At 41.0% G+C, this 19,105-nt stretch overlaps 1 protein-coding gene across 3 annotated transcripts; it reads right to left on the bottom strand.

Annotated features, from left to right (window-relative positions):
• Positions 1 to 12,939: 12,939 nt before the first annotated feature.
• LOC119306756 (GDSL esterase/lipase At5g45910-like) lies at positions 12,940 to 15,095 on the bottom strand. 3 transcript variants are annotated; one of them, XM_037582891.1, is made up of 5 exons: positions 14,766 to 15,095; positions 14,339 to 14,554; positions 13,873 to 14,024; positions 13,512 to 13,779; positions 12,940 to 13,275 (listed from the first exon to the last, which is right to left on the bottom strand). In XM_037582891.1, the coding sequence occupies exons 1-5, from the start codon at positions 15,061 to 15,063 to the stop codon at positions 13,058 to 13,060; spliced, it is 1,152 nt and encodes a 383-aa protein (XP_037438788.1). In that variant the 5' UTR covers positions 15,064 to 15,095; the 3' UTR covers positions 12,940 to 13,057. The 3 variants fall into 3 exon arrangements, with proteins under 3 accessions (XP_037438788.1, XP_037438789.1, XP_037438790.1); XM_037582892.1 differs by having other exon boundaries at positions 12,940 to 13,268; XM_037582893.1 differs by having other exon boundaries at positions 13,150 to 13,400.
• Positions 15,096 to 19,105: the final 4,010 nt, after the last annotated feature.

Genomic DNA, 19,105 nt, shown 5'->3' with positions numbered 1-19,105 from the left:
TTAACAACTCCCACTTACTCCCTCCGTTCCAAAATAGACGACTCAACTTTGTACTAAAGTTAGTACAAAGTTGAGTCATCTATTTTATGCATGAACAGGGGAAGGTGCTTTTACAGTTTACACAATGAAAAAAAATGGAGAGGAAGCTTGAAAAGATAAATAATGAAAACTTTCATGGGCTTCACATCCTCACTTTGTATCCATCATTTTGTCTTTGTATCCATCATTTTGTCGCATTGGCAAGAGTGTGGTGCATTATTATTTGCTAGTATTTTTTTTAATCTTTTACCTCTTTCCACCTTTTTTTTAATCTTATTTTCGCCACATAAAAAGTGGGGCAAAATAATGAAAGGCACACCCCCAAAAACACAGGTCATCAACTATATCTGGGAAGAACGATAATAAATATTTCCTCCATTCATAATTATAAGATGTTTTGAATATTTCACTATGGACAACACAAGGACTGAACTGAGTGAACAAAGACACTAAAATATGTCTATATACATCCGAATCAGAAAAAACGTTAGAACATCTATAATTGTGGACAAAGGGAGTACTGTAGATTACAATAATGAACTTATGGATTTTTTGCCTCATTGTTGCGTTCTCTTGTTTGTTTATGGCAGCATGACCCGCACCCGAAATATATGATTTTGACAACTCATGTGTTGCCTATATGATTAGCGATGGTAGAGCTAACCTTAACCAAGCCGATATCATTGTACCTCTCAAATTTTCGGCTGTAACATATATAGCCTTGTTTAAAATATTCCTGAAACTGCATGTAGTGCCCCTTAGTGGGTTTTGATGATTAATGACAAACGATTAAGGAACTAATGACTTTTACTAAGTACACACAAGTACATAGGACCAAAGATATCGTTTAAACAAGTGGTCTTCTTCTTTTGCGGGTGAACTTTGTATTACTCAAGTGGGATCAATGCCACGGTCTGCATTACAAAGCTCAGTAACTTCTAACAAACCAGAGTTAAGCCAAACGACAGTTCTACTCTGAGTTCTAGCAAACTTAGCCAAAAAAAATCGCTAACACTATTCTGACTACAATGAACAAGATTAAATGTAGTTCTACAGAGACTCCTCAGATGCTTGATTAATTCCTTCACCAGTGAAGAGAAGATCGATCTATCAGTTGACTCATCAACGATCATGCTCACAGCTTGTCGGGAATCCATCTCCACATGAATAGGCAACCATGTTCTCTGAATGGCAAGTGAAAGCCCCTCCATACATGTACTAAGCTCCGCTTCCAAAGCGTTTCTGCAGGAGAAAAGATCCCTGCATGATGTGTAAATGATCTGACCCATATTACCCCGGAGTACCATACCAGCTCCTACACTTCCATCAACTGACCAAGAACCATCTGTGTTGAGTTTAGTCCAGCCCTCCATTGGCAACACCCATGGATGCACCAAGGTGTAGGTGATATCACAAGTGGTTCATATAGATGATCATAAGGGACCACTTGCTTCCCCTTCAACAGATCCTCGTCGAAGTACTGAAGTGATAAGAGCGAGTCCAAGTAGCTCATCAGGAAATGCTTGGACACTTCCATCGGTGACGGCTCCTTGTTATGACTGACTTCATTACAGTTATGCCATACCCGCCACAGTGTCATCATTAGCATACACCTATCAATCTCCCTGGATGGAGCGCCTCCAATAGCCATTCAATACCCGTATTCTTCATTTCCTCTAGCTGTGGCAAGCGCCAAACAGTTGACATGCATTCCCACAATTGCACCGCCAGAGGGCATTTACATAATGCATGGAATGTATCTTCCTCTTCCCGCTCACAAATTGGGCAAATTCCCGAAGTTTCTAAGTTATGTTTATTCTTGTTTTGCCAAGTTGGGAGAGAGTTCAACGCTGCACGCCATGCAAAGTTTTTTTTACTGTTGGAGGTACAAAACTTTTCCAAATAACTTTCCAGCAGGTCTGATGTCCATCCGGAGCTGAGCTCGAAGATTCTGCAGTAGATCTGTATGTCTCTTCAAAAGCTAAGGTATATGCCAATTTGACTAAAAAACACCATTTCCAGCCGGCCCCCATGCAGTCACGTCCTTGCATAGCCATGGCGATGCTCTTATTTTCATAATTTCCTGCACATCACATGATAGGAAGGCTTCCTAGAGTAGATTGTAATTCCATGATCCATTGTCGCATAGAAGTTGGGACACAAAACGGTACCTGCATGTACCATGAACTGAGATTGGCCTATATGAAAAGGGCCTAGGGATCCAAGCGTCCCTCCATATACGAATGCTCCTTCCATTCCCAACTCTCTATATTAAACCTTTGTTGAGCAGATCTAGGTCGTGAATGATTGCAATCCAAGTTGAGCAAGCATTGCCCAGAAAAACCATGTTCTCCAGCTTGCCGTTTGGATAGTATTTACTTTTCAATAGTCTTGCACACAAGCTATCATGCCTAGTTAACAATCTCCAGGCCTGTCTAGCTAAAAGGGCCTGATTGAACAAGCGATAATCTCTGAACCCTGCACCACCCTGATAACCCACAAGTATAGAGGATCGTTTGTAGCCTTCTTCGATAAATAAAAGTGTCGAACCCAACAAGGAGCTAAAGACAGAACAAATATTCCCTCAAGTTCTATCGACCACCGATACAACTCTACGCACACTTGACGTTTGCTTTACCTAAAACAAGTATCAAACTATTTTGCAAGAATAAAACTACGAGTACTTTGCGAGAATAAAACTATGAATAAATTGCAAGGCAATAAAGGTGGATAGCTTTTATCAACAGGAAAGTCATTTATCCCTAGGCAATCGATAACAAGTACCAATAATCATTCTTGTAATTTTATATGAGGGAGAGGCATGAGCTAACATACTTTCTCTACTTGGATCATATGCACTTATGATTAGCAAGCATCCGCAACTACTAAAGATCATTAAGGTCGTGAAACCAATCCATTGCATTAAGTATCAAGTCCTCTTTATCCCATACGCCATAGCCCACCTACTCGGGTTTAAGCTTCTTTCACTCTTGCAACCCACTATAAGCGAACCATGAACATATTGTAACACCCTACAGTGGGGCCCCTCACGTTTGTGCGAGACGGAGGGCACCGTAGGACAACACCATAAATAAAATATACAATCATACCAACTAAGATCACGATTAACCCATAGGACAAAACGGATCTACTCAAACATCATAAGATAATCATAGATCATTGGGAAATAATATATGGAGTTGAGAACCATGTTTAAGTAGAGATTACAGCGGGGAGAAGGGGTGTTACACAGCTGCACAGAGGGGGAGAGAGTTGGTGATGATGGTAGCAAGGTTGTTGATGTAGATCGCCGTCACGGTCCTAGCCCCGACGGCACTCCGACACGACCGGAAGAGAGGGGGAGAGAGCCCCCTTCCTTCTTCTTCTTCCTTGGCCTCCGCCTAGATGGGAGGAGGGTTCCCCCTCTGGTCCATGGCCTCCATGGCGGCGGAGGGGTGGGAGCTCCTCCAAGATTGGATCTCCCTCTCTGTTCTCTTCTGTTTTGCGCTCCCCAGATCTGGCCGAAAACCGTTTCTTATATTCCCGGATATCCGTAACTCCGATTGCGCTGATCTTTTTACATGATTTTTTATGGATATAAGCTTCCTTGTGCCCGAAGTAGAGATCCAACCGACGTTCGAGGAGGGCACAACCCACCACCACACGCCAGGGGCCTGGGGCGCGCCCTGGTGTCTTGTGGGCTGTGTGGGCCTCCGTTTGCGGTGATTCCAACTCCTAAAATTCACAAATATTCCAAAATAATTCTCCATGGAGTTTCATCACGTTTGGACTTTGTTTGATATGGATTTTATGCGATACAAAAACATGCAACAAACAGGAACTGGCACTGGGCACTGGATAAGTAAGTTAGTCCAAATAAATCATATAAAAAGTTGCCAAAAGTATGTGAAAGTTGTATAATATTGGCATGAAACAATCAAAAAATTTAGATACGACGGAGACGTATCAGCATCCCCAAGCTTAATTCCTACTCGTCCTCGAGTAGGTAAATGATAAAAAAGATAATTATGTGGAATGCTACCTAGCATAAACTTGATCATATATCTAGTCATGGCATGAATATTAAGACATAAGTGATTCAAAGCAATAGTATATAATTAGACATAAAGGCACCAATACTCATGCATCCAATAAACAATCATGTCTTTCAGAATATCAACGCTAAAGGAAGCTATCCCTACAAAATCATATAGTCTTGTCATGCTTTGTCTTCTTAATACAAAGTATTTATCATGCACAACCCCGACGACAAGCCGAGCAATTGGTTCATACTTTTTAACGCGCTTCAGCCTTTTTAACCCTCACGCAATACATGAGCGCAAGCCATGGATATAGCACTATAGGTGGAATAGAGTATGATGATAGGGGTAAATATAAAGAAGACAAAAAACAAAGTCTCACATCGACGCGGCTAACCAACGGGCTATGGAGATGCCCATCAATTGATATCAACGTGGGGAGTAGGGATTGCCATGCAACAAATGCACTAAGAGCTATAAGTGTATGAAAGCTCAATATGAAAACTAAGTGGGTATGCATCTAATCCTATAATGAAAAATTTCCACTAGTATATGAAAGGGACAACATATGAGACTCTCCATATGAAAAACATGGTGCTACTTTGAAGCACAAGTGTGGTAAGGGATACTAACAATGCCCCTTCTCTCTTTGTTTGTTTTTTTCTTTTTTTTTCTTTTTTTATTTTTCTTTGTTCTTCTTTTTTTCTCCTTTTCTTTTTCTTTCTTTTTTTATTTTTTTTATTTTTTTCTTTCTCTCATTATCCGGAGTCTCATCCCGACTTGTGGGGTAATCATAGTCTCCATCATCTTTTCCTCATTGGGGCACTGCTCTAAAAATGATGATCATCACACTTCTATTTACTTATAACTCAAAAGGAATAAAAATTACAACTCGATACCTATGACAAAGTATGACTCTATATGAATGCCTCTGGCAATGTACCAGGATGTGCAATGATCTAGCATAACATGTATGAAAAATGATGAACGGTGGCTGAGCCACAAACACTATGTCAACTATATGATCATGCAAAGCAATATGACAATGAATGCTCAAGTCATCAAACGAAAGCGGTGGAAGTTGCATGGCAATATATCTCAGAATGGCCATGGAAAAGCCACAATAGGTAGGTATGGTGCCTGTTTCAAGGAAGATATAATAAGGCTTATGTGTGATAGAGCGTATCATATCACAGGGTTTGGATGCACCTGCGAAGTTTGCACCGACTCTCGAGGTGAGAAAGGGTAATGCACGGTACCGTAGAGGCTAGCAAATTGCGGAAAGGTAAGAGTGTGTATAATCCATGGACTCACAATAGTCATAAAGAACTCATATTACTTATTGCAAAAGTTTATTAGCCCTCGAAGCAAAGTACTACTACACATGCTCCTAGGGGGGAGGTTGGTAGGAGTTAACCATCGTGCGCCCCCGACCTTCACACAAAGATAGACAATCAAGGATAAATTGTGCTCCAACTTTTATAGCATAACGAGAGACTATATGTGCATGCTTCGGGAATGACAAACCTTAACACCAATATTCCTACTAACCACAACTGTTTACTAGTACTTCCCACATATTCCACCTCTATATCGCAAAACTATTGCAAGGAATCAAACATATCATATTCAGTGATCCACAAGTTTTATGTAGGATTTTATGACTAACCATGCAATTGACTAATTCCTGTTGACTCTCTAAATAGATATAAGTGAAGCATGAGAGTTTATTTCTTTCTACAAAAGATCATGCTCTAACAAATATAAGTGAAGCAAAAGAGCATTGTACGAACATCAGTTTTCTATGTGAAGAGAAACAGGCAATCCAAACTTCAAATGATATAAGTGAAGCACATGAAGCATTCTATAAAGCCATACTCAAAAAATATAAGTGAAGTGCAATGAGCATTCTATAAATCAACCATGGACTATCTCATACCAGCATGGTGCATAAAAGAAAAGTGAAAACTGAATGCAAAAGACGCTCCAAGATTTGCACATATCACATGAACGAAACGAAGACGAAAATATACCGATACTTGTTGAAGAAAGATGGGATGCCTTCCGGGGCATCCCCAAGCTTAGACGCTTGAGTCTCCTTGAATATTTACTTGGGGTGCCTTGGGAATCCCCAAGCTTGAGCTCTTTACTCTCCTCCTTCTCCTCATATCGAGACCTCCTCGATCTTTGATCACTTCATCCATACAAAACTCAACAGAAAGCTTGGTAAGATCCGTTAGTATAATAAAGCAAAACACTACTCTAAGTACTGTTGCAAACCAATTAATATTTTGTTTTTGAACTGTAGCTATTGTAATATAACTTTTCCATGGCTCATACCACCAATACAAATCGATAGTTTCATCAAAACAAGCCAAACAATGCATCAAAAATAGAATATGTCTTAAACAGGACAGTCTGTAGCATTCTGAACATCCACCATACTTATGGTACTCCAAAAATTCTACCAAATTGGGAAAACATAAAAAATTTGTATAGAAAGACTGTGCAAAAAGTTTCAGAAACATTTGATATTCCAGTAAAAAATGAAAATTCACGACAGCCAAAGTTTCTGTTTCTGCACCGCACAAACCAACAAGCAATCTAATCATCCTAAAGGCAAATCTTGGCACATTATTTTTATAATACAATGGAATTGTACAAGGGGATAATTATTTTTGTGAGAATCTTCATGAAAAATTCTACATTGTTTCCATGAGCATGAACACATGTTCAAGGTCGACCCTCACTCCCGCAATGCATCACCTTTCAATCGCTTCTCTTTTGTGAAAAGTTTTAAGTTTCCCTCTATATTTTTTTTGTATTTAAACTTTATAAAAGAACTCAACAGAAATAAATGACTCTCTAAAACTTCCTGGTTGTCTCCCTAGCAGCGCTTTCTTTAAAGCCATTAAGCTAGGCATAAAGTGCTCAAGTAATGGATCCACCCGGATCCCAAGGTATATCAAAGCCAATTTTAATTAACAATTATTTGGCATTTAGTAGTGAGCACAAAGTAACATATATCATGCAATGAAGAAGTCTAACTCTCTTCCTATGCATCGGCATGTCATACAAGAACAATTCATGCACATCAAGTAAAGGCCAATACATAGCATAAGTAGTTTCTTGCAATTTTATCGTGTTGGAAACATAGAGAGGTGGAGATGTAGTTCCTCTCTCATAATAATCGCAAGTAGGAGCAGCAAGCACACGCATATTATATTCATCAAAATCATCATGTGTAGTGGTAAAAGGCGACCCATCAATATAATCCTTAATAAGAGCAAACTTCTCCGATATAGTGTAGTTTGGAGAATTCAAAAAGATAATATGACTATCATGTGTGGGTGTAATAGCAAAATTTCATGTTTATAAGGAACAATAGCAAGTTCATCTCCAATAGCATAATTCATATTGGCATCTTGGCCACAAGCATAGCAAGCATCATCAAAAAGGGATATTTCAAACGAATCAATGGGATCATAGCAATTATCATAGCATTCATCCTTCGGTAAGAACGAAGGGACATTAAACAATGTATGAGTTGAAGAGTTACTCTCATTAGAAGGTGGGAACGGGTAGCTAATCCGCTCTTCCTCCTTTTTTTCTTCGCTCTCCTCATCATCTTTTTCATCCAATGAGCTCACAGTTTCATCAGTTCCTTCTTCCATAGACTCATGCAAAACATTAGTCTCTTCTTGGACAGTGGAGACTCTCTCAATAAATGCATCAATATCGGAATTGTATTTTTAATTATCATAGCAATATTTAAGGATGGAAAAATTTTCAGGTCTATAAACTGAATCATCAAAATGTTCATACTTTTCAAACAAAGATTCAATTTCATAAGCACCCTTAAAAGCAACAAATTCTTCTATTTGTCCCACATCATAATAATCGTATATACCATTGGCATAAGAAGCCAAGGTTTCATTATCATTAAATTTGCATCAAAAGGGAAGGTGTGGAGCATTCATCCTAGAGCAACAAGTAAAGTCATATCTCAAGCATAAATCCCGAGCATACCAATTCAACATATAAATTTGATCCCATAAAAGTTTTCCTTTTTGTGTCAAGCGATAATCCCTAAAGTATTCACATTGATCCAACATTACTCCCATTATCAAGTTGAATGGGGTTTTCTCAGGATTATCAAAGTAGTACATAATATTTTTCACATAACGAGCATCAAGGGTTTTAGGAGGTTCCCCATCTCCATGGGTAGCAAGTATCACTATTTTTTTGGTGTTTCATGTTCCATATGCATAACTAAAGATAGTGAACAACTTAGAACAGGAAATAAAAATTAATTAGTGATAAAGCAAACAAGCCACGAAAATATTTACTCCACGCTATTGCTCCCCGGCAACGGTGCCAGAAAAAGGTCTTGATAACCCACAAGTATAGGGGATCGTTCGTAGCCTTCTTCGATAAATAAGAGTGTCGAACCCAACGAGGAGCTAAAGGTAGAACAAATATTGCCTCAAGTTCTATCGACCACCGGTACAACTCTACACGCACTTGACATTTGCTTTACCTAAAACAAGTATGAAACTATTTTGCAAGAATAAAACTATGAGTACTTTGCGAGAATAAAACTACAAATAAATTGCAAGGCAATAAAAGTGGATAGCTTTGTCAACAAGAAAGTCATTTGTCCCTAGGCAATCGATAACAAGTACCTGTAATTATTCTTGTAATTTTATATGAGGGAGAGGCATGCACTAACATACTTTCTCTACTTGGATCATATGCACTTATGATTGGAACTTTAGCAAGCATCCACAACTACTAAAGATTATTAAGGTCGTGAAACCCAGCCATAGCATTAAGTATCAAGTCCTCTTTATCCCATACGCCATAGCCCACCTACTTGGGTTTAAGCTTCGGTCACTCTCGCAACCCACCATAAGCGAACCATGAACATATTGCAACACCCTACAGCGGGGGCCCCTCGCGTTTGTGCGAGACGGAGGGCACCGTAGGATAACGCCATAAATAAAATATACAATCATACCAACCAAGATCACGATTAACCTATAGGACAAAACAGATCTACTCAAACATCATAAGATAACCATAGATCATTGGGAAATAATATATGGAGTTGAGCACCATGTTTAAGTAACGATTACAGCGGGGAGAAGGGGTGTTACACCACTGCATAGAGGGGGAGAGAGTTGGTGATGACGGTAGCAAGGTTGTTGATGTAGATCGCCGTGACGATCCTAGCCCCGGCGGCACTCCGGCGCCATCGGGAGAGAGGGGGAGAGAACCCCCTCCTTCTTCTTCCTTGGCCTCCCCCCTAGATGGGAGGAGGGTTCCCCCTCTGGTCCATGGCCTCCATGGCGGCGGAGGGGTGGGAGCCCCTCCGAGATTGGATCTCCCTCTCTGTTCTCTTCTATTTCGCGCTCCCCAGATGTGGCCAAAAACTGTTTTTTATATTCCCGGAGATCCGTAACTCCGATTGCGTTGATCATTTTACACGATTTTTTTTCCGGATATAAGCTTACTTGCACCTGAAGTAGAGATCCAACCGACGTTCGAGGAGGGCACAACCCACCACCACGCACCAGGGGCCTGGAGCGCGCCCTGGTGTCTTGTGGGCTGTGTGGGCCTCCATTTGCGGTGATTCCAACTCCTAAAATTCACAAATATTCCAAAATAATTCTCCGTGGAGTTTTATCACGTTTGGACTTCATTTGATATGGATTTTCTGCGATACAAAAACAAGCAACAAACAGGAACTGGCACTGGGCACTGGATAAGTAAGTTAGTCCAAATAAATCATATAAAAAGTTGTCAAAAGTATGTGAAACTTGTATAATATTGGCATGAAACAATAAAAAATTATAGATACGATGGAGACGTATCACACCCTTGCTCTTTTGTTGTTGTAATTTCCGCCAAGATTTCCAGTGTACTTTATGCTGCCCTTTAGCGGCTCTCTAATAGAAACTCCTGACCATCTCCGTGAGATCATCGCAAATAGCGAAGGGTAGTTTAAAAACTCCCATGATGAAAACTGGTAGTGCATCAACCACAGATTTAATTAACACTTCCCTGCCAGGTTGGGCAAGATGTCCATCCCCCATTGGATGAGTCTCTTCATAAGCTGTGCTTGTAGGTTTTGAAACCAACCTTTAGACATTCTGCCATTAGGGGTTGTTGGTAGCTCTAGGCACTTCTCCTCAAATCCTGTAACTGTTACATTTAGAACTTCTCTGACGCCCTCCTGAGAGTTAACCGTACATGCCTCCTCAAACATGATAGAACATTTATTATAATTTAGTAGTTGACCAGTGGCATTTGCATAGAGATCAAGGCGGGATTTAACTTGTTCATCTTGCGGCCGTGACACCTCAAAGAACAAAAGCATGTCATCCGCAAACAGAAGATGTGAAATACCGCGTGCACACTGAGAATTTTTTATTGGAGTAATCAATCCCATTTCTACATTCCGTCTTAGAATTGCAGAAAGACCGTCAATAATGAATAGAAAAAAAGGGGAGAGTGGATCACCTTGCCCAAGGCCACAAGACGATGCAAATGAATCCAAGAGGGTTCCATTGAATCTCACAGAATATCTCACCGATGTGACATAAGTCATAATCCAGGTAATCCATCGACGAGTTGCATCACATGCCTCAAGAAGTTCCAATCTACCCGATCATAAGCTTTTGACAGGTCAAGTTTGTATGCACATAAACAAAGGCAATCAGTGCATTATTTGTGATCATCCTGCCGGATACAAAGGAACCTTCTTCATGTGAGATAATAGCATCCAATAGAGGCCTCAACCTGTTTACAAGACATTTGGAGACCACCTTGTAAATCACATTACACAGACTAATGAGCCTAAATTCAGAGAGCTTCTTGGGATTGGCAATTTTGGAGATTAAGACAATAGAACTATCATTAACCCCTTCCGGCATCACTCCCGTCCTAAAAAACTTTTTGACTACCTTAACAATGTTTTCCTGCAAACATCCCAACTACGTTAAAAAAATCTCGCCGGGAACCCATCTGGCCCTGGTGCCTTCAAAGATCCTATCTGGAAAAGAGCATCAGATATCTCCTGATCGGAGAAGTCAACACATAGTTTGTCATTTTCATCATGTGTTATTACCGCATGAAAGAGGTCCACAACCGCTGAGGCATTTAATGATGGATCAGCTATGAAGATGTTTTTAAAATAAGAAGTGGCCATGTTACACATAGTTCCAGTGTATGTGAATACATTACCATCATTGTCTAGAAGCTCCCGAATTTTTTTCCTAGCTCTCCAAACCGACTTGCTCTGGAAGTATTTTGTGTTCGCTCTCCTTGAGCCACGTGATACGGGACCGTTGTGGCCATAACATCTCTTCTTTATAAGGAAGTTCATTAAGCTTGTCAGAAACCTTTCTTATCTCCTGCCTGTCAGCATTCATTCTCATCAGCTCCTCTAGCTGAGTACACGATTAATTAATTTCCCTTGTGATATTCCCAAACCTCTTGTTGCTCCATGATCTAAGGGACGCCATGGTAGATCTCAGAGCATCATTAACCCGACCCAAGTTATCCATAGCACCAAAGGCAGTCCAGGCATTTTTTTATAAAATCTGGTAACCCTGCATCCCTCTCCCAAAAAAAATCGCATATCTTCTTGCCTTTGGTCTGGGACTCTCCTGCTCCGCAAAAAATTTCAAAAGAAGCGGCACATGGTCCGAGCAGGGGGAGCTAGATGTTGTACAGAGGCATATGTAAACATGTTTCTCCATTCATTGGTTGCAACAACACGATCTAGGCGTACACGTACATTAGCATAGGCTGCACGCATGTTATCATATGTATAAGGGACTCCAATAAAGCCCAAATCAACAATTCACATGTCATGAGCACATCACAGAATGCCGCCATTTGAACTTCAGGTCTAGGGGTCAAGGAGATGTGCTCAAAATTCCACAAAGCCCCATAAAAGTCTCCAATAACCAACCATTATGAAATGATGAAATATGTTATTATAAAATCTTTTTTGAAATTAGTGGAATATGCTATTTAAAAATAATTTTAAAACATGAGTGAAATATCTTAGATGAAATTAGTGATTTTTTTTGTGAAATGGGTGAAATCTGTTTTGAAATGTGTGAGAAATGTTATTGCGAAAAGAGTGAAACACATTATTATGAAATTAGTGAAATATGTTGGTATAAAATCTTTTGTGAAATTAGTGGAATGTGTTATTTAATTATTTTTTTAAATGAGCAAAATATGAAATTAGTGAAATATTTTTTGAAATGTGTGAAATCTGTTTTAAAATGAGTGAAATATGTTATTATAAAATGAGTGGAATATATTTAATCAGGATTGATCTTGTTTTAAAGATCTCGCCGGCAGGAATTCCAAATATATAAAAACATTTAAAAGTTGAGGTTTCTAAAAGAGATATCATATCAATGAATTAATATCTCTCGAACAAATAAAAATGCTTGGTTTTCTATGGGACAGTGGATGGGCAGAGCATGACTGACGTAACACTATTTCCCTGCTAATGCTGGCACGGAATTATGCAGCATATCCGACAAGTTAGGTGGGTATTGTACATAGCAATGCTAAGAAGAAGCATTAGAATATTTTACGCTGCATTTCGAGCGGGCATCTCGGGGCCGGGATGAACGGCTGGACCATGTACGGAAGGTCCCGTGCATGGTAGATTTTCCACTTTGGACATACATACTTCAGCGGTTCAACATTTTGTAAACTACTGTACTACGTGGGCAAGAGGCCAGGAAGCAACCTATGCCGGTGCCTTGTTGTTTCAGGATTATCATCACACATGACATGATACATAAATGATACTTTCTCTGTAAACTAATATAAGAGCGTTTAGATTACTAAAGTAGTGATCTAAACGCTCTTATATTATTTTACGGAGAGAGTAGTAGGTAGATACATGGATCTGCTTGGTCCTTTTTCCGTGTACAGTTTTTAGCCTAGGACAGGATGGGAGGGGTGCAGTAGGGTCCCCTCAGCAGTGCCCCGGCGATCACCTTGTTAGCCGCCTCCGTGGGGTGGATGCCGTCCCAGCTGAGCCGCGCCGACGGGTTGCGGCAGGCCACCGTCGCCCCGTCCATACCGCACCTGGCGCCCAGGTCGAAGTTGTACTTGCCCCCTCCCGCCCCGCAGCACGCCTCAAACGGAGCGCTAAACCCTAGCGCGCCAAGCCAAAGCCAAGCAATCACTCAGCTCAGCTCCTCCATGGATCCCATTCCCATTCCAATGAATTGTTCAAGCTACTCCCTCCGTCCGAAATACTTGTCGGAGAAATGGATATATCTAGACGCAATTTAGTTGTAGATACATTCATTTTCATCCATTCCTTCGACAAGTACTTCCGGACGGAGGAAGTACTAAAGAAACCAAGGAAGAAAACTTGCTAGTACGTACCAAACTTGTGGGGCTCCTGGACCATCTGGTACACGAGGCCGTAGTAGTCTGCGTACATGAGCCTCGTCGAGTTGCGGTGCTTCCGCTGGAGGGCTTCCACCTGCTTCCGGAGCATCGAGTTGTGGTACCTGGTCAGGAGGTTGTAGGCCTTGAGGCAGCCGGTGTCGTCCAAGTCGCCGTCGCCGAACAAGGACAGGAAGATCGGCAAGCAGCCGGTCGGGAAGATTCCCGGGACGACGACGTGGACGGCGCCGAGAGCAATCAGTTTCTGCACAAGAATTCCTCCGGAGTCTTTCCTGGCTGGAACTTACATGCATGCAAAATTTGCTGTCAATGGTACACAAGACATAGAAATAGATACCTCCACGCCGTTGGCGATGGCACCAACGATCTTTGGGGTGTAGTTCGTTGCCTGCTCCGGTGTCAAGCCACGTTCAAGCAGCTGCACGTTGTAGTCGTTCCCGCCGTATGCACCGAACATGAAGAGCGATTTCCTCAGGTATCCTTTGCAACCTAGTACATGCATGCAACACGTTTCACTGTCTTTTCTTAACCGTTGGGCAGGAATGGTGAGCTATGTCATAAACAATGAACACGTTTAGACTTTTTCACCGGACCGGTTAAATTAAAGTACTCCCTCCGTCCCAAAATTCTTGTCTTAGATTCGTCTAAATGCGAATGTATCAAGTTACGTTTTAGTATTAGGTGCATCCATATCTAGCGGGCATCTCGGGGCCAATTTGTTTAAAAAATAATGCATGAGACTTGGATGGAATACTTCAAAGGAAAAAGTCTTAAGAAAGTTGAGAATAATAGTGCATGCTCACTCTGCTCTGTCCCGCATATGGACGGCAACAACTCCTTGAACCATTGGATCTGCGTGTCTAGTGAACCATGGTTCCACACCGGATCTTCAACGCCGAGAGCTTTGTAGAAGGAGAAGTTCATGGCCGTGCCACCGGTGATGGCCATGTTTACGCCCCGACGGAAATCTGTGCCTATCGCTTTCGACGGTGGGAGTAATGGAAGCCCAAGTGCTTGTGCTGGCATCCATGGACACAAATAAAATTGAAGTTATAACAAACTTCTGTCTTAGTTGATTTGAAAGTAGATCAAACATTCAAACAAAATATCTCAACATAAGGGTCACACTTTTCTTGCAGGAATTGTTTCTTGTAGTAATTTTTGGGTTTAAAGAAGACAAAAATCATTCATTTCCTTCATTTTATTGGTTGGTAAAAACGGATGAATTACCGATGAAGTCAACGACCACGCGGCCGTCGCACCACCGGCAAGACGGCCTTCCGAAGTAGGTTTCGCCGTAGGGCGGGTGGGTGCAGGTGAGCACGTTCAACTCCGTCTTGTTGCTGCTGCCGGCGCATATGTTGCCAGTCTCATCCATGGAGTCACCGAAGGTGAACATGGCGTTGTATTTCTTCAGTGCCGCCGTCGACGATGTTGCACCACTGGCCGCCGCCACCGTGATCAGTTGGATGGCTAAGGAAGCCGTGAGCAGCGATGAACGTAAGTAGTATAAGCTTGGGAGTTTCATGGTGACCTCAAAATATTTCGCTTGGACTAGTTATTAAACTTACTTGGTGGTGATCTAATGGCGGCGAGGTTGGAGAATATATAGATAGACACACTGCTGACTGTTGTCCTTGCTAAATGCTGCACAGTTGGCCATCAATGAAGTGTCCAGAGTGGTTGGGTTGCAACATATCGAGGCTCATTGGTAAATGCTCAACGGTTCACCATCAATTGAGCCGCGAGAGTGGTAGGATTTCAACATCACTAGAATGGTTGGGCGCTTTGCAGCGCCTTTGGTGTTGTTGAGTTTCTTTAAAAAAATAATCACTATGTTTTAAAATATAGGGTGTATTACTTTTTTGAAAAGGAAAATCTTTTAAATTTGTAGAGAAATATATCAAAATCCATAATATCAAATCGTTCGCAAAAAAATGGATAAAGGATTTCAACATCGAGGTTCTATGAGATTTTATGGAATATATATATAATTTTTAAGAGAAAGAATCAACGCACGACAGTGCCCGAGGACCCCACAAGGCAACAGGGGGTGCCCTGATGTCTTGTGGGCACCTTATAGGTTAGTTGATGCCCTTCTTTCGCTGCAAAAAAAATAATTTCTGGATAAAAATCCCCTCAAAATTTCAGCCTAATCGAAGTTACGGATCTCCGAAAATATAAGAAACGGTGAAGGGCTCCGAAAATAGTAGAGAAAAACTTAAGACAACATAGAAACCCAATCTAGGGGAGAGCCCCCTCTCTCCACGGAGGGCCCAGGAAGCAGAAGAAGGAGGGGCCCCCTACCCCTCTCCTCTGGTGGCACCGGGATGTTGCAGGGGACATCTAGCTAGCTTAGACCACATCAAATGTTTGTTTTCCACTCGAGGTTCACCGTAAACGGTAGTTAATCTCAATTGATTGCCTCCAGGGGAGGTAACCGTGATGTTGCTACTGCTTGAGCTGGTGTTGCTTTTTCCCTTGAAGAGGAAAGGGTGATGCAGCAAAGTAGGGATACGTATTTTCCTCAGTTAAGAATCAAGGTATCAATCCAGTAGGAGGAACACACAAGTCCCCAATGAATGAACCTACATAAACAAACAAATACTTGCACCCAATGCAAAAAAAGGTGTTGTCAATCCCTTTACGGTTACATGCAAAGATGAGATCTGATAGAGATAGGTATAAAAGATAAGTAAAAGTGCAAAATAAAGTAAAGGTAAATAAATTGCAGCAAGGTATTCTTGTGTTTTTGATTTTATAGATCTAAAAATAATATGATAAAAATAGACCCCGGGCCATCGTTTTCACTAGAGGCTTCTCTCTTGAAAGAAGGCATACAATGGGTAAACAAATTACTGTTGAGCAATTGATAGAAAAGCGCATAGTTATGACGATATCTAAGGCAATGATCATGAATATAGGCATCACGTCCGTGACAAATGGACCGACTCCTGCATGCATTTACTACTATTACTCCACACATCGATCGCTATCCAACATGCATCTAGTGTATTAAGTTAACAAGAACAGAGTAACGCCTTAAGCAAGATGACATGATATAGACCGATAGATCCAATCAATATGAATAAACCCCACCTTTTTATCCTTAGTGGCAGCAATACTAATACGTGTCATGTCCCCTTCTGTCACTGGGTATAAGCACCGCAAGATTTAACCCACTACAAAGCACCTCTCTCATTGCAAGAAAAATTAATCTAGTTGGCCAAACCAAATCAATAGATCAGAGAGAACTACAAAGCTATCTTAATTATGCATAAAAGAGTTTAGAGAAGACTCAAATAATATTCATAGATAATCTGATCATAAATCCACAATTCATCGGATCTCAACACACGCACCGCAAAAGAAGATTGCATCGAATAGATCTCCAAGAACATCGAGGAGAACATTGTATTGAAGATTAAAGAGAGAGAAGAAGCCATCTAGCCACTAGCTATATATGGACCCATAGGTCTATCCTAAACTACTCACACACCAGAAGAAGGGCAGCAAGGTTGATGTAGCAGCCCTCTGTGATCGAATCCCCCTCCGGCGGAGTGCCAAAAAGGCCCCTAGATGGGATCTCACGAGAACAGAAGTTTGCGGCGGCAGAAAAATAATTTTGGTGGGCCCTCTGGTATACGGGGAATATTTGCGTATTTATAGAGCATGGATTAGGGTTAAAGGAGCATCAGGGGGCCCACAAGCCTGAGGGTGCCCCCCTGGGGCGTGTCCTCCGAGCTTGTCGCCAACTGGTGGCCGCTTTGACCCCCTCCCGAAGGTTCTTGGGTGTCTTCTGGTCCAAGAAAAATCCTCAAAATGTTTCGTTACATTTGGACTCCGTTTTGTATTGATTTTCTGTGAAGACAAAAACAAGGAAAAAACAACAACTCGCCCTTGGCACTAGGTTAATAAGTTAGTCCCAAAAATGATATAAAATAGCGTAATAATGCATATAAAACATCCAAGATGGATAATATAATAACATGGAACAATAAAAAATTATAGATACATTGGAGACATATCAGATGTCAATGAATAGGTCATCTGTTTCCTTCCCAGAACTGAAACGTGAGATGATTCATGCCAAAAAGGAGCTAATCCTCCACTGAGTCCATTGCTATTAATACCCTCAAATCCTTGGAGCCTGAGGCGCCCTCTAATCCTATTCATTTTACTTGCTTTTTGTCTAGATTCACATAAGAAAACAAACATGGGGGAATGCGACTATACAAGTGGTCTTCGACCCCTAGTTATTTGAAGTTGAAGAAAGGATGAGATATAGAAGATCAAAGGAGATTTATATTTCCTTTTGGGGTTTATTAATGAATCAATTTGTGTAGGACAATCCGTACTATAATGAGGGGTATGATAACTACGCTTCTAGAACAATCTTGATGATTGCTCAATCATACCTTAGAAGAATTCTTTTGAAAATCTCCTTTGATGTTTCTGGAAGAATCTCTATTATTGCTCAATCACACCTTAGAAGAATTCCTTTGAAAATCTCCTTTGAGGCATGGGTAGTGATTCTTGGTGATACCGGTTTTGAGACCGACATTATTGAGATTGGCCTTTGTTTTGATTGCTAGAAAAACTTAGATGTCCACAGTCTTGAAGAGGTTCAATGTTGTTACGATCGGTTTTCATCCCAGTGATGCTCAAAATAGCCTATGTGTTGGAGAGTTCGAGAGACCTACCTCTAAGGGTTGCCCTAGGTGCTTGACTTCTACATCCAGCATGTCTGGTTGGGAAGCATGTTCTGTATCGATTTGGTTCTTTCACTTTCATTTTGAGTCTTCCCAAGAATCTTGTATGAACTCATGGTTTCAAGTCCTGCTCCATATCAGTATCGGTTCTTCCAGTTTTAATTCCCTTAGTTTTGAGATTCTTCTCTTGACTTGTGTATTCTGTGATGTGTACGTAGTTGGTTCAAGTATCGGTTGCACCAAGTCATGGGTCCACACTACTAAGATTTGGTACTGGATATGACTCTTCATAGAAATCCATCAATCTTGCCATCCTGGTGAGATCGTGTTCCATCTAGAACTGATGACCCCGAGTTGAACAACTTCATTGTCTCTTGTGTTTCTTTACAATATGCATGTTGCTTTAAATCATTGTTCTTCCGGTATGGAATCCAAAAGTACAATGCTATATACCATGACCCCAATTGAGCTTGGGTGGGCACTTGGACTAATTTCTTTCTTCCCTCTCTATCTCTCTCCTCTACATCTTGTTCCCCTTGTTCCTCGCACATATGACATCTACTCTTTGCGAGGAAACATTTTTGAGAACTGAGATTCGAATCAACCCTTTAGCAAGAATTTCCTAAATCATTATTTACTGCTATTGGAAATTTGTGATCTCCTAGCCGGCTAAGTGTTCGTTGAGAGTTCTAATTTGTGAATTCGTCTCAAACAAGTTTTTGAAGGTTTGAAGGTCACCACAAGGTCTAATGCTAGTCAAGTGAACTCATACTTTGTTTAGCGAGGCTCAAGGAGATGAAGAAGAGACTTTGTTTTGTTAAGGGTACTTTGTGTTCCTCACGCCACCCCAACAGAGAT

This window comes from Triticum dicoccoides, chromosome 5B (genome assembly GCF_002162155.2).
Source record: "Triticum dicoccoides isolate Atlit2015 ecotype Zavitan chromosome 5B, WEW_v2.0, whole genome shotgun sequence".
Lineage (NCBI taxonomy): Eukaryota > Viridiplantae > Streptophyta > Magnoliopsida > Poales > Poaceae > Triticum > Triticum dicoccoides.
This window is presented reverse-complemented; position numbering and strand designations above follow the sequence as displayed.

Bases quoted from the DNA above. Each gene is read 5' to 3' on its own strand.
- LOC119306756 (XM_037582891.1), bottom strand. From the start codon at position 15,063: ATGAAACTCCCAAGCTTATACTACTTACGTTCATCGCTGCTCACGGCT. The intron at 14,555-14,765 runs GTAATTCATCCG...CATGGATGCCAG, and splicing joins CGTGGTCGTTGACTTCATCG to CACAAGCACTTGGGCTTCCA. The intron at 13,276-13,511 runs GTACGTACTAGC...TTGGCGCGCTAG, and splicing joins CCAGGAGCCCCACAAGTTTG to GGTTTAGCGCTCCGTTTGAG.